This window comes from Neophocaena asiaeorientalis, unplaced genomic scaffold (assembly GCF_003031525.2).
Source record: "Neophocaena asiaeorientalis asiaeorientalis breed wild unplaced genomic scaffold, Neophocaena_asiaeorientalis_V1.1 scaffold71, whole genome shotgun sequence".
Lineage (NCBI taxonomy): Eukaryota > Metazoa > Chordata > Mammalia > Artiodactyla > Phocoenidae > Neophocaena > Neophocaena asiaeorientalis.
In genome coordinates this window covers 3,009,363-3,031,712 of record NW_020175439.1, presented here as the reverse complement: position 1 = coordinate 3,031,712, position 22,350 = coordinate 3,009,363, and the positions used below count along the sequence as shown (strand labels likewise).

The window sequence follows — 22,350 nt, the reverse complement described above, 5'->3', positions numbered from 1 at the left end:
GGAGGAGCAAAAACCCCAAAGTTTCATTCTGGGAATCTAGGTCCTCTAATGGTCTGAAACAATTGCCCTTCCAAGCTTCTTCATGCACCCTTCCAACTAAACTAGATCATGTGTTATTTTAACATTCTGTCTTGGGATACAGAATCCTCTCTGCCTGAAATATCCTCTCTGTCTGCTGTTTAAGCATGTCCAAATACTACAAAATGCCCCTACTTCCACCCCCATAATTCTCAAATTTGGAGCTACAAACCTTCTTTCAACTCTTGGAGTTAATTAGTCAAATCTCTTTAATGGCACTTGACAGCTCCAACCTGTGTAAGAGCCTATGCTCACTACTCTGAAATAGAATGTAAATAAAGCAGTGAAGGGCAACAACGGTGAGGGGCATCTTTAGCACAGGGCCTTGAATAAGAAATCAGGTAGCTGCATGGATGAATGAATGCATGAATGAGGGGAAAAGACCCTGATGCAAACAAGGGACATGGTGCTCAGAGTTTGGCATTAGGTGATTTCAGCATTCTCCCACAGACATGGTCTCCTGCCATATACTCAACAAAGCAAAGAAAAGAGGCAAGATCTCTACCTCTTTAGAACCACCATCACTCTTAGAACTTTGGGTGAATCACCAAGCAGGGCTCAAATAGAGGTCACATCACTGTGGGGCACCTTTGTTCTCAGGGTCTGTGTGAAGCTCACAGAGGTGTCTTGATGGTAGGGGCAGTGGTCTCCTGGAGTGAACCTCTGGAAATTGGGATTATAGGAAACTCATGGGCCAATTCTGGGCTTTGGAAATAAGGAGATCTTTAACGTATGCTTTTGACAGTACATTGGAAGAATACAAATGATCTTCCTAGTTGGCATTTTGTTCAACCTTTTCACGTTCTAGTATGATCATTCTGGAAGAGAGCTCCTCAACTGTGGCACTCTTAACGTATTTGGCTGAATAATTCTTAGTTGTGGCGATCTGTCCTGGATACTGTAAGATGCTTAGCAGTATCCCTCTACTGGCCTCTACCCACTAGATGCTGGTGACAACATCTGCCCCCACCCTCCCCAGTTGTGACAACCCAAAGTGTCTCCAGGCATTGCCAAATGTCCCTGAGGGCAGTATCACCTCTGGCTGAGAACCACTGCTCTATAAATTCACTGCATTGTTCGTTTCTTAAAGATAGGGCATGTTTCTTGATTCTTTTTTATCCCTCATCTCCTAGGACATGTGTGTCACATAGCATTTATCCATACTTTTATTCAATAGCTCTTATTGAGGCTTTCTGTGTGCCAGACCACATCCTAGTCACAGCGGACACAGCTGTGAAAACATGGTCAAGGTCTCTGTCCGCGAGATGCTTACGCTGTAGCAGCTCTAATGCTGTCTGTGGTGGTTATCAGAATAGTGTCAGTGATTTCAGTAGCTTGTGTTTCACGATGGTGAAGGCAACCCAAACTCTTAAATGAATTCATCACTTGTGTACAGCTATATATAGGTCAGCATTAGGGACTCGGCACGTGGGATCTTCCCAGACCAGGGCACGAACCTGTGTCCCCTGCATCGGCAGGCGGACTCTCAACCACTGCGCCACCAGGGAAGCCCTATCCATACTTTTATTCAATAGCTTTTATTGAGGCTTTCTATGTGCCAGACCACATCCTAGTCACAGCGGACACAGCAGTGAAAACATGGTCAAGGTCTCTGTCCTCATGGTGCTTACGCGATAGCAGCTCTAATGCTGTCTGTGGTGGTTATCAGAATAGTGTCAGTGATTTCAGTAGCTTGTGTTTCACGATGGTGAAGGCAACCCAAACTCTTAAATGAATTCATCACTTGTGTACAGCTATATATAGGTCAGCATTAGGGACACTCAAGTGTTTTGTTCCCACAGCAGACATTAAACTAAAATTTGCTCGTCTTAAATGAATTCATCACTTGTGTACAGCTATATATAGGTCAGCATTAGGGACACTCAAGTGTTTTGTTCCCACAGCAGACATTAAAATTTGCTCACACATGTTTTCCCTGCTTCTCTTTCTCCATGTTAGAGCCCTGTTTCCTGGGGAACAAAGGTGGGTGCCTTTCCCAGAGAGAGATGTGATGAGTGGTTGGGGACTGGCCACCATGACTTTAGGGGGGGACGGTGGGAAGGAATTAACGAGCAGAGTTTGTCCTGGGAGCTTGGTACCAGCAGTTGGCATGTTTCTGCAGCACATTCTGAGGTGTAAGGCACGGGGTCCTGCCACTTCCTGTGCACAGGCTCTCTTTGATGCCTGTTCCACTAGGAATTTCTTATGCTTCAAGAATTCAAGGACCAGTGATTAGGACTCCGCGCTCTCACTGCCGAGAGCAAGGGTTCGATCTCTGATTGGGGAACTAAGACCCCGCAAGCCACATGGCATGGCCAAAAAAAAAGAAAAAAAGAATAAGCTCAGCACTCAATGCTTCTCTGGTGCCCCCCCCCAGCTTCCTGGGTAGAGGTAGTCACTCCCTCATCTGTGTTCCCTTAGCACTTTGTTTCAGGGGTTACCAGAGCACTTGTTACATTCCTCAAGGCCAGTGTCTTATCTGATTTTGAAATTTCCTTGCCTAGCACAGTAACCACAGCATAGGTGGTGATTAAGGTAGATCTGTTGAATGAATGAATGAAGCGAAGCTAGCATGGTCTCCTAGAAAGAGCCCTATAGTAGTATCAGAAGATAGAAATTCTACCCCTTTGTCACAAAGTGAATACATAGACAAGTTCTACATACAAAATAGTCACATAAAGCCATATACCAGTTGAGAAATTATTATTATATAGGACAAACCTATCTCTTTGAATCTATCTAGAGCCTCTCTATCTTTCTCTGTCTCTTTGTCCCTCTCTGTCTCTTATTATGTCTCTGTGTCTATCTTTGTCTCCCTCCCCCTTCTCTCTCTCTCTCTTTCCTACACACACACACACACACCCCGTATCATAAATCACCAGTGGTACGTTCCACACTTACGATGAGGACGCACTTAACCTCACCCTCCCATCTGCACTCTCTTGGATCTCCAGGTCAAAGCACAGCCCTCCCCATTGAGGCACGGTGTGAATCTTCCTCCTCCTCCCTGACCGTTGTTACTTACGTGAAGACCTCAAACCCCCAGCCTGCCAAGGCAGTGAAAAGTCTGGGACTCAGGTCTCGAGCTGGGTTCATGGCACAGCCACTGTTCATTCCCAGAGAGGAAGAAATGACAACAATCAGGAAGCCAATGACAATGGGCTGTAGGGCTTTGGGGACTCCCAAGTTTCTTGAGTCAAAAATGGCAAAGATGACAATGAGGAGAAACATGGTGGCCACTACCTGGGGAGGGAGAAAATATACAAGGGATTTAGTTTATATTCTTCCCCCTTGCCCACCTCAAAATTCACCCACTCTCATTAAAAACAAACCTAGTAATAAGTAACATATGCTGGGTGAGCACTCTGTGCCAGACCCTTATCGCAGCCATCTTAGACATGGGTGCTGATATCATTCTCCTTTACAGATTAGTTACCTGCCCAAGGTGACACAGTCAGTGACAGGCAGGTGTGGATCCAGAGAGTTCAGCTTTAGAGACTGTTATCTTTACTACACTATCCTGCTGAGCTACTACCAGCTAAGTGGAGAACAAGCTACAGGCTGGAAAAATGAACAAAGGGGCTCATTCAAATTGGTGAGAAAAACAATGTGAGACATCAGTAGATGAATGGGCAAAGGAAATGAAAAGAAAATTCATAAAAGAAAAATAGATTAAAGAAACAAATAAGAGGGAAAAACTGATTCACAATGAAAAAAAAGTACGAACAATACCAAGTGTTAGGGAACGGATACCACTTCTCTCAGGCTTTCCTAATTAAACTAAGCACATACTACACTTTTGAAAGGCAATTTATCAGTAATTTAGCAACATGCATTAAAAATAATCCGTAAGATTATGTACTGAATTTGACCCAGTTGGATATTTTGAGAACCACATCATGGAAATAATCTAAAATATGGAAACATCATAAAGCAAATATGCAAATAAATAGTCAAACATTTAAAGTATTGAAAAAGTGGAGTCCACATCAATAGGGAAAGGGCTAACTATATTATGAAGTGCCCATTCTATAGTCTATTATACAGCCATCAAAAAACAAATACAAGGGTTTCCCTGGTGGTGCAGTGGTTGAGAGTCCGCCTGCCGATGCAGGGGACACGGGTTCGTGCCCCGGTCCGGGAGGATCCCACATGCCACACAGCGGCTGGGCCCGTGAGCCATGGCCGCTGAGCCTGTGCGTCCAGAGCCTGTGCTCCGCAGCGGGAGAGGCCACAACAGTGAGAGGCCCGCGTACCGCAAAACAAAACAAAACAAAAAAACAAATATAAGAGCTATCTGGTAACATTTTTAAATGCTTATGATATTAAGAAAAATATGTGCATTATATTTTATACTTGAAAACAACATAAAAACAAGTTGTAAGAGATTATACAAACAATGAGAGCAGGTATTCTGAAGTGGTGTGGTACAGTGGGTGTTTTCCCCACTCTCTAGTTTCTAAAATTTCCAAACTATTATTTTACTTTAACAGCTAAATCATAGCTTCTGTTTACCAGACACTTATTATGTGCCAGGTACTTCATATGCTTTTTCTCATTAGAACTTCACACCAATCGGTGAGATAAATCCTATTTATTCACAGTTTACAGATGAGGAAATGTAGATAGAAGGAGGTTAAGAAACTTGCCCAAGGGCACACAGCTCATAAGCAGAAGAATCAGGATGAGAACCAGACAAGTGATTTTAGACCAGAATAGTTGTGCTATTGGCTACACGACAGATGCTTGGATGCAGCTTGTTTAAATGTCATTAAGGCAGAGACACTTCTAGCTGCCTAGAGAGTCTGGATAAACCTATGCACGTGGGGAGACACAGAAGACCTGGGATACTCTAAGCTCAACTACTACACTTCACAGTCCTTGAACTGAGATCACAGTGTCTTTTCTTGTGGCCTCTACGTTTAGATCATGTGCACAAAAGAGACAGTTAGGTGGAACAAACCCCATTTGCCCCTACAGGGGTTGAAATGTCCAGTCATGCACTTTTCTCTGAAACTTGACTGATGTGGAAGAAGTGTATGTATTAAAGAGGAGGCAGGAAACCCGTAGTGGTATCAACTTTGGCAAGGGCAGAAATTTGTCAACAAAGCTTGGGTTATGCGTAGGGACCTCTGACTTTGGAAACATAGCCTTTCTTTTCTGATAGGCCTATAATGTTCCTCTGCATCCCCCTTATTAGATTATGTCTTTTCACAAAAGTTAGGTCTTTGTTGAATGTACACTTACTTGGTCTGCAAATGCATTCACCAGAGACAGATACGGAGCTGGGTATGTTGCGAAAATGTGTGCTGTTGCGTTTTCTCCCACGACGAGCAGTTTTCCACCAGCAAAAGACAGAAATGCATCTATGGAAGACAGAGCTCTGGCATGTTAGTGTCCTCTGGGCAGGGAGGGACGTAGGCCTATGCCAGGTCTTGTGCTGAACAAGTACAGGCGAACCCTCAGGTTCAGCTACGAAGATCCATATCATTTGCCTCTTTTCACTTCACAGTATGGTAGCTTTAGAGATACCCAGAGAACTCCCAGGATAGCGGGTCAGAGAGAGAAAGCCCCGGCTGCCCTTGATGGTTCACTCCACGTTTGAGCCAAATCTTTATCCAGTGGGTCTTGGGAACCATTTTTCTTTGAGGGGAATTCTTGGAATTTTCAAGATTGACTAAAATTGAAAGTGAAGCTTGGACTTGCTCTATGCAGAGCTCATGATTCCCAGAGGGTTCTCAGTAACCCCTAATAGCAGTCCAGAATTTGAGGGCATCAAGGTACAGTGAAGATGCCCTTAGAACAAGGAACACAGCAGTCCCCGACATAGCCAGTACCACCCCCAGGCCTCTCTGGCCACAGCAGCTGGTGCTCTAGGTTTCTGGTCTGGTCTTGAGTAATTCTTTAGTCTTCTTACACTCTAATTCTTAGGATACTCTGTGGGAAGAGGTCCCTTTCCACAATGTACCTCTCAGGCTTGGCTCATAAATTCTAGTTCCTAAGGGCTTCAGTTTGAGAGTCATAAAGTATTACGACTTACCTTGGGTTAGAGAGAAGGAACTACTTTAACACTTGATTTTATGGAACCCCAAGATTTTTTAGTTTGAAGGGCCTAAGAAGTCACCTACTAGTTCAATTCCTTTATTTTCCAGAGGAGGAAACTGAGACCAATAAAGTCAGATGACTTACTGAAGTCACACAGCTACGTACATAGTTCACATGGAACTAAAGTCTGGGTCTTTGATCGTCAGTACTGTGGTTCCCCCAGGACTGTTGCAGAATGGAAGCCCTGGCTACTGGATGGAAGGGAGAAGAGGTTCCCCACCCAGCCCATTTCTCTGCTATGCTTCTTCCTTCAAAGACTTTGTTCCAGATTCCTTCTTTAAGTACTTACTCATCATTCTCCTTGCCACAAGTCAACGGCTCCCTTCCCAGCCAAATCAGAGAAAGCCATGGAGAAGCCAGTGGCCTATTGCTTACTTTGGCATTGTTCACAGTGTAGTGCTGGTTGGGTCTAAAAATATACTTCCTTTAAGTTCTGTCCTCCATTTAAGTTGTGACCATTTTCATTAAGAGACTTCCTGAACGTGCCCTAATGATAATGTTGGCCCCATTATTTAGAACTTAGGACTCTTAGAACTGCGTGTCAAGTGGAGAACGTTTCCTGTTCTTACCTGTCCTACTCACCATAATAAATGCCAAAGAGGGTTGCAGCCCCTAAAAAGGCTCCCAAGAGCTGGGCCCCCACATAAAAGGGGAATTTGAACCACTTCGTCCGTCCAAAAAGACACATTGCAAAAGTCACAGCTGGGTTGATGTGGCCACCTGCAAGGAAGATAAGGTGATTAGGAAAGTCAGAGGGCAGGCCAGGGAGAATTATTGTGAAGGAAACCTTATCTAGGGACTGCAGGCAGAATTCAGTCTTCTAGGTGAGGAACTGTATGTGAGGAGACAGAGGTGTGTGTGTGTGTGTGTGTGTGTGTTCTGCTATGCTTCTTCCTTCAAAGACTTTGTTCCAGATTCCTTCTTTAAGTACTTACTCATCATTCTCCTTGCCACAAGTCAACGGCTCCCTTCCCAGCCAAATCAGAGAAAGCCATGGAGAAGCCAGTGGCCTATTGCTTACTTTGGCATTGTTCACAGTGTAGTGCTGGTTGGGTCTAAAAATATACTTCCTTTAAGTTCTGTCCTCCATTTAAGTTGTGACCATTTTCATTAAGAGACTTCCTGAACGTGCCCTAATGATAATGTTGGCCCCATTATTTAGAACTTAGGACTCTTAGAACTGCGTGTCAAGTGGAGAACGTTTCCTGTTCTTACCTGTCCTACTCACCATAATAAATGCCAAAGAGGGTTGCAGCCCCTAAAAAGGCTCCCAAGAGCTGGGCCCCCACATAAAAGGGGAATTTGAACCACTTCGTCCGTCCAAAAAGACACATTGCAAAAGTCACAGCTGGGTTGATGTGGCCACCTGCAAGGAAGATAAGGTGATTAGGAAAGTCAGAGGGCAGGCCAGGGAGAATTATTGTGAAGGAAACCTTATCTAGGGACTGCAGGCAGAATTCAGTCTTCTAGGTGAGGAACTGTATGTGAGGAGAGAGAGGTGTGTGTGTGTGTGTGTGTGTGTGTGTGTGTGTGTGTGTGTGTGTGTGTGTGTGTGTGTTTGAGTGGAGAGGAAGAGAGGACTAATAATCCTCATGGCATCATTAGACACTGTTTAGGAAGTTTAGCTTTCTCAAAAGAAAGTCAAATATGTAAAGAAACTTGTACTCAAGTGGCTCATTTTCTCTCTCATCTCTCTCTCTATCTATCTATATCATCTATCTACTGGGTTTTGCCTAACTATAAAGCAATAACCCCAAAGAGATTGATATAAACAGTTAACTTCAGTATATTTGTAAGTCAATATACTTATACTTGTAAGATTTAAATCTATATCTAGTCATTTCTAAGTCCATGTCCAGAGGATATAGAAACAATCTTAGGACTGAAAAGAGATATCTCTTTAAGGGGAAATGGCCCTTCCTTTGTGGGCTGTGCCTCTCACTGAGGTAAGGGGCTCAGTTTATTTTGAGGTAGTCACAGTGTCTGAGTGGATTTTCTGTAGTTTCTCTGCATAAACGATGTATATCTCACACACACAAATGGAGCAACACTTCCTCCTCCACTCCAGCCTAAAGTCTGACTAGAGAAATCAGCCTCTTTGATTCTAACCCAGTTGCAAGGTCAGGTAGAGGGCTTGCTCTGGGGTAGGTTACTGATATCCCCAGCTGGCTTTGCTAGTAACAGCAGTAACAACAATGCATATTGAACACTTGCCAGATGCTGTCATAGGCGTATTACATGCACTTGATCCTCCTAAGAACCCGGTGAGGTGGGTACTAGTCCAGTTAACTGCTGATAAAACTGAGGCACAGAAGTAAAGTAACATTTTAAGGTCACATGGCTAATAAGTGGTAGGTCTAGGATTCAAATTCAGGTTTATTTGAACTCTTGGGCCTATGTTCTTTTCTAGATCTTCTTCACCAAGTTTATAAAGGTTTCTCTGCCTTAGAAAGCAGGGAAAAATTTTTCAAAGATCATCTTTGAGCATATGGGCTTGATTTCTAGGGATGAAGGACACTCATATGAAGAGTGCCAATGACATTTAGTGTGGAGGGGGGAATTAGAGTAACTGTCAATATGACCACACTGAAATGTGGACCTCTGGGTTGTGGAAATAGTTGTAAACAAAGGAGTGATGATGATGATGATGGTGACGACACTTTGCCATTTGACCCCCCACAGAACCTATTGGTGAGCTTGTTTTGGGAAGCCTTCCCTCCTCTCCCCAGTGCGTGAAGAAAGCTATGCTTTTCCTGAGTCTCTAAGCCAAAGTGGGCTTGCAGTGGAGGGGTTCTGACTGCTGACTACACCGTGAGGGTCCTTTCTTCACCTGCCTCTGCCACTCTGGGGCTAATATGAACAAGAAAATGCCAATATATCAAAGCACAGGTGACTTCCTGAAGCCTTACACACATATCACCTGTTTTGTTTTACTTTTAAATCTAAGAGAGTCATAATTCTGGAGACTGGCAGGAGTACAGCTTCCTAGGGAAGCTGGAAACAGGGGTTAGAAGAGGGGAGCACCCAGGGCAGTGGAAAGTTCCTGGAGCCAGCCCTGTTCCTCTTCTCCCAGAGCTGGTTGGAGGGTAGCCACCACCCAGCCAGCCTGGAGGAACCCATTGTGAAAGGACAAGGGGATGTAAGAAATCACCTCCAATCAAAAATGTCTCCCCTCAGATGAGTCCACCAATGGGACAGTTACTGTTTAGCAAGCTCCTCTTCCAAAATAAGACTTGCTGTAGGTAGGTTTATGCTTTTAGCCCCTCAAAAGCACCCTGAGGCAGGAACTATTGTTCACCTTGACCTTGACATGCTGCAAGGCACTTAGTAGGTTTTCAAGATATGAAAGTTGATGTATGTGGAATGTAAAATATGGCACAAATGAACCTATCTATAAAGCAGAAACAGACTCATAGACATAGAGAATAGACTGGTGGTTGCCAAGGGGGAAGTGGGGAGGGAGAGGGATGGACTGGGAGTTTGGGGCTGGTAGATGCCAACTATTACATTCAGAATGGATGAACAGCAAGTCCTAATGTATAGCATGGGGAACTATATCCAATCTCCTGAGATAAACCATAATGAAAAAGAATATAAAAAAGAATGTCTCTATGTGTATAACTGAGTCGCTTTGCTGTGCAGCAGAGACTGGCACAACATTGTAAATCAACTCTACTTCAATTTAAAAAATTGAAGAAAAAGAAGATATGAAAGTTGAAGAAATAGTCAGAGGTCTTTATTCAGATAGCTCAGACTACAGAGATCTACAGAGGGAAAGTTGTTTGGGAGTCAGAGAGGGTGTGCCTGGGAGGGTGCTTTGCAAAGCAACGAGGAGAGTTTCTCCTTGCAGAGATGCGTGATCACTTGGCTTACCCGAAGGACAAAGCAGAGCAGTGTAGTGGAAAGAACATGAGTGCTAGAGTCAGAGAAGGCCACACTCACATCTTGGCCCTGCCAAGGTGGTTGTGATGATCAGATTATTCACATAAAGAGCCCAGGGGGATAGCTGGATTCCCGGAGGCCTGAGATGAAAGTCTTACGTGAGCAAGGTGAGCTCTTTCAAGGTTCTGTCCTAGACGAGTCTCCTGCCCCCCACCCACAGACAACTCTGTGATGGAGATCATTTTAACATTTTATTTGTCATTAAGCAAAGCTATTTTGATTTTTCAGTGAATTTTTATTGCTTATAAAAAAAACTACATCAAAAACAACCGCTATAGTCTAGGTACAAGCTGGCAGTGTAAACGCTTTGTGGGGGATGGTGCATAATTAGGGCATTATGAGTTCTGATTGGCCAGATTGGATTGCCAGACTACTGGCAAGTTCACAAGGGAGCAGGGTGTGGTAACTGCCATGCAGTAATGCTTTATGTTCCACAACCAGATGTCAGCTGATCTTACCAGTCTGGACCACAAAGTGGGATCCCATTTATATTTATGTGTAATATACATTGGTTATTTTTGGAATTCCCAAAGAGGGCCTCACATATGCCCACAAACCAGCATGTTAGCTGCGGCCACTGTGAGAAAGTCACCTCCCCTATGTAGTCTTCCTCTCCTGTTCCTGGGCTGCTGAAGCCAATACTGAGTCTGCACTGATGTCATCAGTGGGCCAGTGTGTTGTCTGTGCATGTTCCCCCCCAGTTCTCAGGGAGCTTGAATATCATTTCCAAACAGAGATGGGGAGATAAGCTCCTTTTCCAACTCAGTGCTACCTTATATCAGCCAGGCTCAGAAAGTGCTCTCCTTGCATTTTTTAAAAAAAATTTTTATTTATTTTTGCGGTACGCGAGCCTCTCACTGCTGTGGCCTCTCCCGTTGCGGAGCACAGGCTCCGGACACGCAGGCTCAGAGGCCATGGCTCACGGGCCCAGCCGCTCCGCAGCATGTGGGATCTTCCCGGATTGGGGAACGAACCCGTGTCCCCTGCATCGGCAGGCGGACTCTCAACCACTGCGCCACCAGGGAAGCCCTCTCCTTGCATTTTGAGATCTCACAGTCTCTCATAAACAATGTGGACAGCTCCCAAGCCTCACCCAGAAGCAGCCTCTAGTGAAAACAGTCCCATCAGTTCTGGCCCTTACTCTGAGCGCAGGGGCTTAATCCCAGTCTGAAGGCCAGATGGGAAGACTCCACACCATACTTTACTCCCTCTTCCCCTTCCTGCTGGTCCCTGTCCCTTCTCTTCCTATCGTGACTCCAAATATATCAGTGGATGCAAACAGACATTGACAGTGCTGGTGGTAAAGGGTGTTAGCTACATTGGTAGGGTCTGGGACCAATTTATCCTAAGTAAATATTTGATGAAGTTTAATTCAGGGTGTTATGCAGGTGAAATACTGCAAAACCACATCTCTACTTTAAAAAAACTGCTGAAAACATGCCTACATTTATATTGCATGGTTTGTGGAAACAACACCTGTGTGAATGTAGATGGGAGCATGAGGGGAGGCAGTGGAGCATCCTGCATGCTTATTTGAAGCCAGGAGTGTGTTGTGTGTCTGGTGTCAAGGCCTGCAACTGTAATTAAGCCTTGGCACATTCAGGGTGTTCCCCTGGTTATTCTTGTGTCTTAGGTAGGTAGTACAGTGCTGGGATCCAGCTGGACCGTACTGCCCATAGGCCCTGCCTGTGCTGTCCTTCCCATAGTAGACAGCTGGGAATGTTGTATAATAATGGGGACCTGTGCTTTGCTGTCGTATAGACCTGGGTCAAATCTTTGATCTGTCTCTTTGCCAGCTGTGGGGCTTCTGGCAATTTACTCAATCCCTTGGAGCTCCAGTTTTCTCTGTAGAATGGACAATAATACTGGCCTCAGAGTGCTGCTATAGAAGTGAGAGGATATAAAGTATGTACAGCACCCAGTACAGTGCCCAGCATGCAGGGGATCCCTTCTTCCGTTATCACCAACAGTCTTGCCTTAGTTCTCTGAGCCCCCAAACAAGGCTGCTGAGGATTCTGCAAGCCTTTGGGAAGTGGATCATTTCCACAGTTCCTTCCTAAGGTCCCAGGCTGTATTAAATATTATTTCATTTTGCTCCTCAGAACCTTGGGAATGGCTTCTAATTAACCTACCACTCAGAACAGAATTGGGCCAAGACCTTCTGACTAGCCCTGCAGCTCCATGAACACACTAGCTATTTTGCAAATGACCTAGGCTGTCCCTGATTGCTGTGGATAAAGGTCCAGGGAATTGCCTCTGTTGGAGTGATATTCACTGGGCTATTCACAGCATATCTGGGAAGTGGTTTCCAAGCGTGGGGAAGAGCTAGTAAAAGACTCTATTGATAGATGAAGAATACTATTCCGTAGCCAGATTTAGGAATCAGTCAGTTCTGAGTTCCAACCCTCATCTCTGTCTTTTGCTAAGTGTTGCCTTTGTGCCAGTCACTTAGCATTTGCTGGCCATTTAAATTTTGTCATCTATAAAAATAGAATCAAATACATATTCTTGCAGGACTGTTGAGATCTAGAAAAATTAAGGTCTGTAGAGTACCCAGAACTGTGCTAGTACATTGGAATGGTTGAGTTAATAGTAGCTGTTATTATTATTATTTCTATTACTTACCAGAGACACCTCCAGCAACATAAATGGCCATTACTATTGCCAATGAAAGTCCAGTATTGATAGTGATGATTCCTCCATGACGTCCTCGACTGAGGACAGCTTGGGCAACACAGCCACATCCAAGGACCTGGAATGAAAGGGAACTCAACAAGTAAGTGAAGATGGCCACTATCAAAGACAAAGGAAAGTCAGAGTAACAAGAAGCATTTTTCAAGCACACTCATGGCTTGGACTGCCACAGGCCTCATGCAAATGAAATGGTAATCTTCCAGCTGTGCACAGGTAGCAAAATGATGGTCCCAAGGCTACATCTGGCTTATGGATGAGTTTTGTTAAGTCTGCACAGTGTTAAAATGTTGTATGAATTTATAAACCAAGTAATCATTTCATAATATATATAAATATCAAATCATTATGTTGTAAAACTGAAACTAATATAATGGTGTATGTCAGTTATACCTCAAAAGGAAGGAAGGAAGGGCAGGAAGAAGTAAGGGGGGAAGAAAGGAACATTTGGTGAGGGAGGGTTATTGGGAAAGATGAAACAGTCACATACAAGTTTGGTAGGAAAACAACAGGACAACGAATCACCATCAGCCTTTGTCACTCTGTGGTTGAAAGAGCCAGTGTGGTCGTGGAGGAATAAGTTCTGGGCTGCAGGATCATTAGATCATTGCTCTTAGATGTCAAGTAGCCACAACTTTTGTAGAATACAGGTTCTGTTTTGGGTTTTATAACTAAAGAAGAGCAACCAACTGGACGGAGGGCTCAGCATCAAGTAATGGATATTATTTAAGGGCATATGAAGAAAGGTTTCAGAAACAAACGTATTTAAGGAACAAGAGATTAAGAATGTGAAGACTTCTTATCAGGAAGATAATTACCAGCTCCTGTGTCCCTTTACAAAAGAATGAGAAAGGAAGTCTGAACCTGAAATATGAGAAGTTGCACATAAGCCATTTCCTGATAGTGATGAATTAATTCTAAATAGCTCCCTTGGGACCCATTTGTGGAGTCCTTCAGAGAAATACAATTTGCAAACAATGGATATTTAATACATATAGAATGATTTTGGTTTACTCCTCCTTGAAGGCAGAGAAATTACCTAGATGATCTTTTAACATCCACTCCAGTCCCTGATTCTAAGATATATTGATTTAGCTCTACCTGATAGACAGTAGGAAGAAGTAGGACTTGACATCTCAAGGGGAGCACAGGGGCTGCATATCACATGCACAGGGCTGTCTTTGACGTTAATCACAGACTCCAGACCCTGTACTGAGAGCTAAATAAAGTTGCAGCAGGAACATGTTCCCTTTTCCCTTTCCAAAAAGAAAAAAATCCCTTGGGTTCATTTCACAGCCTAGCAATTTCACCTAGGCTTGACATTATTTTTTTCTAGGATCCCTATCTGTTATAATAACTGTCAGAATACCGTATGCTAACACATATATATGGAATTTAAGGAAAAAAATATCATGAAGAACCTAGGGGTAAGACAGGAATAATAAAGACACAGACCTACTAGAGAATGGACTTGAGGATATGGGGAGGGGGAAGGGTAAGCTGTGACAAAGCGAGAGAGTGGCATGGACATATATACACTACTAACCGTAAGGTAGATAGCTAGTGGGAAGCAGCTGCATAGCACAGGGAGATCAGCTCGGTGCTTTGTGACCGCGTGGAGGGGTGGGATAGGGAGGGTGGGAGGGAGGGAAATGCCAGCGGGAAGAAGAGATATGGGAACATATGTATAACTGATTCACTTTGTTATAAAGCAGAAACTAACACACCATTGTAAAGCAATTATACTCTAATAAAGATGTAAAAAAAAACCAAAAACCACAGTCTCTCTTTTTAATTTATAGCCAATTAAATGCACCTGGCACAACTTCCAAGCTAACTGGCATTTTGGTAGCATCTTCTGAAAAAAGGAAAAAACATTCCTGACAGCTGAGATGACCTGATTTAGACAACCGGGGGTAAGAAGAGACACATGCAGACACTGGCCAGTCCTGAGCTACTACGACTTTCCACATAAGCTTCTTCCCTCTTTTATGGTCTGATGTTCACTTGTGATAGTCTACAGGGGGCGTAAAAGCTTTAAATGGCCTGAGTGGACCTGGAGAGGCTTCTGTCCTGTCAAACTTCATTGTGATTAATACCCTCCTCTTCTACCCTAGATGTTGAAATTGCTTTTTTGTTCTTTTCTAGAGAGGATAACTGATGCTGTGCACTGCAGGAAAGGAGCAGATGGAGAAATGAACAAGGTAAGTTACCCTAGTCAGAAATTGTTACTCAGAAGATTTCAGCCCAACTTGACATCACTGCTTCTTAATTTTTAAATACATTCATACAGCCGGAAAATCAATGAGGAAGACAGGTAATTGCCTGCTAGTATCTTTCCTTGCCTGCTTCATCCCAGCTGCGTTCACAGCACCAGGGAAGCAGATCTGGATAGAATATCTGGGATATTCTAATGTTATCATTGTCTGATTGCTAGGGAATTGGTCACCCACTCTGGTTTCCCACTGTAATTACCCACTGTAATTTTTTTTCCTTAAAAAAATGAGAGAACTGTTGTTTATGGTATTACTGATAGAATTTCCAGCATGATTCCGTGCTCTAACCTTGAAGAACTGCCATACTTTCCCCCTTCTTAGACACAGAAAGAGCCAACCTGTCTCAATTTTTCAGGTCTCCCTATCTAGAAATCTTTTTTTGGACCCATCACCCTTTCATATTCTTCTCACTAAACCTAACCTCTTTTCTCTGAAATTCACTTGTACTGTCTGTACTGAACAATTAATACTTAGTTGTTCTCCAGATGCCTGATCTTGATTTCCTTATCTAGAAAACAATCTCTAAGATTCCTTTACATGCCAACAGGCAACAATATGCTAGTCTATCCTGTTTTGTTCTGTTTCCTTGGGTGTTGTGTTTCCCAAGTCCACCATCCATATGCATGCCATCAACAGACCGTCAAGGTCTCTTCTACCTTCTTGTCAGAATCCAGCACCTACCTTCTCCAGGTAGGTAAAAAAAATCACAAAACCATGTAGGGGAGGGAGGGTATTACAAAGCCATGGATCTAGTCTTCACTGTGCCCCCAGAAGTCTTTGTTCATTTCTCATTCATATTCTCCCAATAGTTTCATCAAGCCTTCTCTTCTCTCATTAGCCCAAGACACCTGAGCCCCTTTCTGCAGATAATATCTCCTTCTACTTGACTCAGTACCTGTAGGTGGCCTTGAAGATCAATGGCAATTCAGAAGATCACATAAACATTGTGTTCCGGTTATTCAGTGCTACGAAACTAACTACTCCCAAACTTAGTGGTTTAAAATGGTAACATTTATTTTGCTTGTGAATCTATCATTTGGGCAAGGTTTGGTAGAGCATCTTACGTCTGCTCCATTTGGTGTCAAATGTGGTGGTTCAAAACTTGAAAGACTGGAATTATCTGAAGGCTCACACAGTCACATGTCTAGTGGTTGATGTCAGCTGTCAGCTGATGCCTCAGCTGGTGGATTGGCCAGCACATCTACAAATGGTCTCTGTGTGGCTTGGCTGAGTTCCAAGGGTGAGCACTGTACAGCCTTCAGAGCCTGCGTTCTTAAACCCTGCATCATGCTACCTCTCAGCCATAACACTGCTTTGGTTCTGAACTCAATAGCACACAAATCACAACATCTTTAATAGGCATTAACTTGGCCCATGTTGGTTACCTTTAGGAATAGGGAGCTCATTACTACATCAGGTAGCTTGTTCTAAATATTTTTGGTGTTCCAGTGGTTGGGGAGTCCTTCCTTATATGAAGTTGGAGTCCTTTTTTCCCGTAACTTCTGTTCGTTAGCTCCTGGCTTACTCTTGGGACCTCAGAGAAGAAGCCTGTTTTATATACCAGGCACTCCATTAAGTAGAGGGAGCAAAAGGTCCTCCCTGAGTTCTTTTATGCTGGATGTTTTTCCCTTCACCTTTGATCCCTAGGGCTCCTCAGATTCCCAGTGAGTGTCACGTGGATAAGCTCTAGGTTGTTAGCACCCCTTTTAAGCACGGAGCCCAGGAATGGACACAATCCTTCCTTATTTTTTTTAAGCTTTTAGAAATGTTTATTATTTAAGACCAAAAATCCTGTGTAGGCTCCTTATAGAGAATATGAGGAATATATAAAAATACAAAGAAAAAACCCAATTACAATGCCTTTACCTATGAACAGACATTATAAACATTTTGGCTTATTTCTCCCCAGTAACTTTAAAAATATTTATTTATTTATTAAAGTATGATTGACCTAAAACACGATTCACTATTTTCATACATTACAAAATGATCACCACAAGTCTAGTTACCATCTGTCACCATACAAACTTATTACAGTATTACTGTGTTCCCCATGCTGTACTTTTCATCCCTGTGACTCATTTTGTAACTGGAAGTTTGTACCTCTTAATTTCCCTCACCTATTTCACTCATCCCTCCACCGCCCTCCCGTTTGGCAACCACCTGTTTGTTCTCTATATCTGTGAGTCTGTTTCTGTTTGTTATATTTGTTTATGTATTTTGATTTTAGATTCTCTGACTTATTTTACCTAGCATAATACCCTCGAGGTCCATCCATATTGTCACAAATGGCAAGATTTCATTCTTTTTGTGGTTGAGTAGTATTCCATTGTATATACATACCACATCTTCTTTATCCATTGCTCTATTGATGGACTCTTAGGTTGCTTCCATATCTTGGCTATTGTAAATAATGCTGCAGTGAACATAGGGATACATATAACTTTTCAAATTAGTGTTTTTATTTTCTTCGGATAAATACCCAGGAATGGAATTGCTGGATCGTGTGGTCGTTTTATTTTTAATTTGGGGGGAAACCTCCATCCTGTTTTCTATAGTGGCTGCACCAATTTACATTCCCACCAACAGTGCATGAAAGTTCCCTTTTCTCCACATCCCTGCCAACACTTGTTATTTGTTGTCTTTTTGATGATGGCCATTCTGACAGGTGTGTGGTGACACCTCGTTGTGGTTTTGATTTGCGTTTCTTTGATGATTAGTGATGTTGAGCATCTTCTCATGTGCCTGCTGACCATCTGTATGTCTTCTTTGGAAAAATGTTCAGGTCCTATACACATTTGTTTCTTTGATGTTGAGTTATATGAGTTCTTTGCATATTTGAGATATTAACCCCTTATCAGATACATCCTTTGTAAATGTCTTCTGTTTTGTAGGCAGTCCTTCCTTATTTGTGCATCACATTATGACATGGTAGTTAATCATGTACCTTGTGCTCCTTGCTTGTATTGCTATCTAGCGGAGCACTTAACCACAGGATGTAATTCAACTGTTCACATATTAATGCCTGGTTTTCCCAATTTTGTAAGATGCTTACGAATGTGTAATCAACTCATTTGCCTTTCAACAGCATCTAGTATACTGGACGTAATTAAATAAGCAGATCCTACATGTTATTTCCAGTTATGACACTTGGTGTCTGTGTAAATGAACATGTTACTTCTCAGCCTAAGCTTGCTCATTTATTAAAAAATAATACCTGCTAGACTTGTTTCATAGGATTGTTCAGTGAAGGTTCAAATGGGGTAACCTTAATGAAGGCACTATTTAAACAACAAAGGACAATAATAGATGCAGGATATTATTGCCTTTGGTATAAACTCAAAAGGAAAGCCCCAATTCAGGGTGAATAAATTGAAACAAAGGGACTCGTGAACTTAACCACTAATGCACTGCCTGGCAATAAAAATGGGGCGAAAACACATCTATGACAGATATTAGAAATAGCTACTGTTTCATTCCAAACATGAGATCAAAATTTTGGGGGGAGAGGGGAAGTGAGAAACTGACGAGAACTTCAAGGTGTTTTGCGTATTTGTGATTACTCTTGAAAGATAGGTCGTTGCATAGATGGCAAGATTTTAGTGCTTTTGGTAGTAAAGCAACACTAGAAAAGAGGAGGGGGCAAATACCGTTGTTATCAGGTTCCTTGCATGGCAGGAGTGGGAGAAAGAATTTTAGTGGAAAAGGAAGAAAGACATTTGAAAGGCAGAACTCCTATAAAAGATTGATTGGTGAGTGAGGTACCCCCAGTCATTCCCAGTCACCCAGGCCATACATTCTGGAATCTTTTGGTATTCCTTCCTCTTCTCCTTCTTGGCTACCCATAGTCAATCATTCCCAAATCTTCGGAGTCTTCTTCTGTGGCCCCTGACCAGGGTCCCCACTTCCAGTGTCTCCCCACTCAGTGACCATGCCAGATGAAGCACAACATACATACTCTCCCACTCCCGTTGCTCAGGAATTGCCAGCATACCGAATTGCCCCTTAACCTGGTACTCAGGGCTTTGCCTCACAATCCCCAGCTACTTTCTGCCCAGGGTTCTTCAGCATAGGTCTCTGCATCAGCCAGTCACTTTGAGTCCTTTGAGCTCATGACACTCATTTCCACCTCTGCACACCTGCTCATGCTATACCTTCCAGCAGAATATCTTTTCTGCATGTTTCCCAATCAAAACCGATCTATTCTTAACCCTGAGCTAAAATGCTACCTTTCCCCTAGGGCTTTCTCTGGCAACTGAAGCCCTCAGAGTTCTCTTCTGCTTATTGTGCCATGTCTTTACAATGTCATTTCATTTCACCTTGCCGCGTGGCACCCCACCAAGGCTGTAATGTTCACCAGGGCACTCATGCTTCTTTGTATTCCGTGCTCAAACAATACTTATGAAAAAAATTAAAATATCTAAACAAGCAGGAAAAAATCCTGCGTAAAATGCCTTTTCAAGAGAAGAAGTTAATTTGAGGGTAAGATGTAAAAAGTGGGAGGTATAATTTCTAAGACACACCACTTGGGACTGCTGGGAAGTTCCCAACTGAGCCATGAACCCTATGACAGGCTGATTAATGGACACAATGAAATGCTGGAGATGAGGAGAGAGGATAATGAGTCCACAGATTTTATTTCATTTGAGCCTTCTCAAATCCCCTTTGCATATACTACCTCCTTTAAAGTGAAAGCCAAGATGTTCTGAGCACAGAACAGAGTGCAAAACAGGCACTCAAAATATTTGTTCAGTGAGTATGTAAAAACTGAGCCCTTTCAGAAAAGCAGTTAGCGAAGGTTAGGGATTACTTAGCAAAATGTTGGCAAATGCATGCACCCTGGAGCCATGGATCACCTGGGAACCTTCTAATTATCGCAAGAGGTCTGTGATTCCCTGTGCACATCAACATTATCCAAAGAAGGAAAAAATTAACATGCCTTGTATCTACCTTTCTGTTTCAGTATTTTCAGAATTAATGGATACTAAAAGAACAGTTTCTATCCTATAAAGCTCCTGAAAAAATTTTAAAGTCGAAAGGAGCTCCTTGGGAAACGTTGTCATAGACTTTGGAATAAAGGCTGTATGAAACGTTAACTATCTTTACTCATCTGTTTAGGGTAATGTGAGTAAAGGAATACAAATACCAGCTACCATCTATTTGGTGTGTGCTTTGTGCCAACTTCCATGCTAAGTGCTTTACCTGTATTACTTCATCATTATCCCATTAACTTATGATCACCCTGAAGGGGAAGTATTATTATCTCCATTTTATGGATGAGGAAATTGAGGCTGGGAAAGGCCAAGCAATTTTCCCAATGTTACATAGTAAAAATAAAGGAGACAGAACCAGGATTTGATCCCAGGTCTTAGTCAGAGGACTGTGCTCCTAACCATGATGTATTGGACAGAGCAAAAGGTCATCAGAACCAACCAATGCCCCCAAGAATTCATGGAAGTTTTCAGGGAGGACACTGGGTTTTCCACAGGAAGTGAGATGGGGCACCATTTTTTCTATCTGCGTACTGAGAGTAAAGGCTGTCTGGGAATGTTGAAGGACTTGGAGAGCCCAGGCAGCAACCATCTGTTACCATCCACCCAGTATAAAAGGCCTCCCTGCAGACCAGATACAGTCTGAGGAAAAAAGACTGAGGTTGAAGCGCAGTTGGAAGCCTCCTTGTAGAACCTGCTCTTTGTGCCAGGACAAGTGGATTTTCTGCTGACAACACATGTGATCACTCTAGTTCAGAAAAGTACCCAACACTTGTACTTTTTCTCTAAAGCTTCCCATGACCTAGAGAAAAATTTTCAGCCCTATTTCCCTTCCTTTCTCAGAGATCAAAGAGACATGTTGGTGATTAAGTGCAACTTTTTAGTTTATGCAAAACTTTTTTTATGGATTTCTGTTTGCTTGATTTCTAGCTCCCTTTGCAGAGACAACTTCCACTAGATGACCAAGTGCTCACCGGGGAAAACTAGACCTGAAGGCAGAGTTAAACCTTTTCCTCTCTTGTTCTCTTTTGCTCGTTTTCTTTCCTTATAGTGTCTCCCAGTCTTGTAGTCATCAGCAGAAATCACACTCCTCCCCCTAATGCTGACAAAACCTGCTACTCCAGGGAGTCAGTGGGCTGAGAGGAGGTGGGGTGGGCCTTTTCTACACTTACAAACCACACCCATGAGCCATGTGGATTTCTTGTGGAGCTGGCCAAAATTTAGGGCACTTATTTAGCATTCAACCTATTCACAACACCAAGACTCAAGAAGTCAACCAATTCCACCTCTTCCTCTCCACCCCAAGTGCCCCGTTAGTACATTTTACTGAAAAAGAGCCAAAGAACTAACCCAGGTGGCCATTCTAAACTGCTCCAGTATCTCCAAAGCACACCTGGCTAGTGTTTATTTACTATTGTTCTTTTAAAAATGTATCTAGGAAGCCAATATCCTCCTTTAATCCAGTAATGTCAGTTTGGGTCATGTTTGCTGTGTGCCATTTGGGCAGCAACAACGTGACCCAAGACATGAACCATGTATGACTATTTACCTTATGTTGCTGCAGGTCTTCTTGGAAATGGGTAAGGAATATATTTTGAATGAAAAGTATTCTTCAGTAGATAATTTGTCATTAAATGATGTAAATATTCATAAAACAGAAGTCAGCATTAAAAGGGCATATCTGTGGCAACATTTATATTTTAAATAAACTGAGTTGTATTATGTGTAGGTGGGTGAGTGTATATGTATACACACACCCACCCACCCACATATATATATAGATACAGATATGTTATAAATAATCTCATTTAGTCCCAATAGTAATCTAAGGGGGAGGAAAACTCCGCTGTTTTCATCTAAAGAAAACTTAGGTCAAAGAAATTAAGTAATTTGCCTGAGGACTATAGCTAGTGAGAAGATCGTTTTGAACCTAAAATTAACATTTCCGTCCAAAGTTCATGTTCCTTCACTTACGTAAACAGCCCTCAAGTGTACCTGAGCCAAATAAGTCATTTGTCCAGATTTGTACTTCAGAAGCCTTTCAAAAAATCAAATTGTGGGAAATGAAGATCTCCAAATCTACAAATACCTCTCACTGGGAATTGGCATTCACTTTTCTTCATCCATTTCTCCCTGTTCATGTACAATGAAAAATTCTAAGTGCCATGCACAGTGCCTGGTGTCATAGGGATGCAAAAAAACAGACACAGGGCCTTCAAAGTTCACAGACCAGTAGGAGAGGTAGGAGCTGGGAACTGGTAAGAATC

At 42.8% G+C, this 22,350-nt stretch overlaps 2 protein-coding genes across 4 annotated transcripts in view; one reads left to right on the top strand and one right to left on the bottom strand.

Moving 5' to 3' along the window:
• The window catches only part of AQP9 (aquaporin 9), a 36,495-nt gene that overhangs the window by 3,496 nt on the left and 10,649 nt on the right, over positions 1-22,350 (bottom strand). Inside the window, exons 2-5 of one of the 2 annotated variants that reach the window (XM_024767812.1) lie at positions 12,751-12,877; positions 7,412-7,549; positions 5,326-5,444; positions 3,104-3,321 (exon numbers count right to left, since the gene is read on the bottom strand). In XM_024767812.1, the coding sequence (XP_024623580.1) occupies positions 3,104-3,321; positions 5,326-5,444; positions 7,412-7,549; positions 12,751-12,877 (602 nt within the window). The remainder of the gene's footprint in view (positions 1-3,103; positions 3,322-5,325; positions 5,445-7,411; positions 7,550-12,750; positions 12,878-22,350) is intronic. The other variant, XM_024767813.1, reaches the window with a different exon arrangement.
• ALDH1A2 (aldehyde dehydrogenase 1 family member A2) overlaps positions 14,964-22,350 on the top strand; it is a 198,404-nt gene continuing 191,017 nt past the window's right edge. For both annotated transcript variants that reach the window (XM_024767811.1, XM_024767809.1), the window contains exon 1: positions 14,964-15,020. The gene's annotated coding sequence lies outside the window, so the exon portion shown is untranslated. The remainder of the gene's footprint in view (positions 15,021-22,350) is intronic.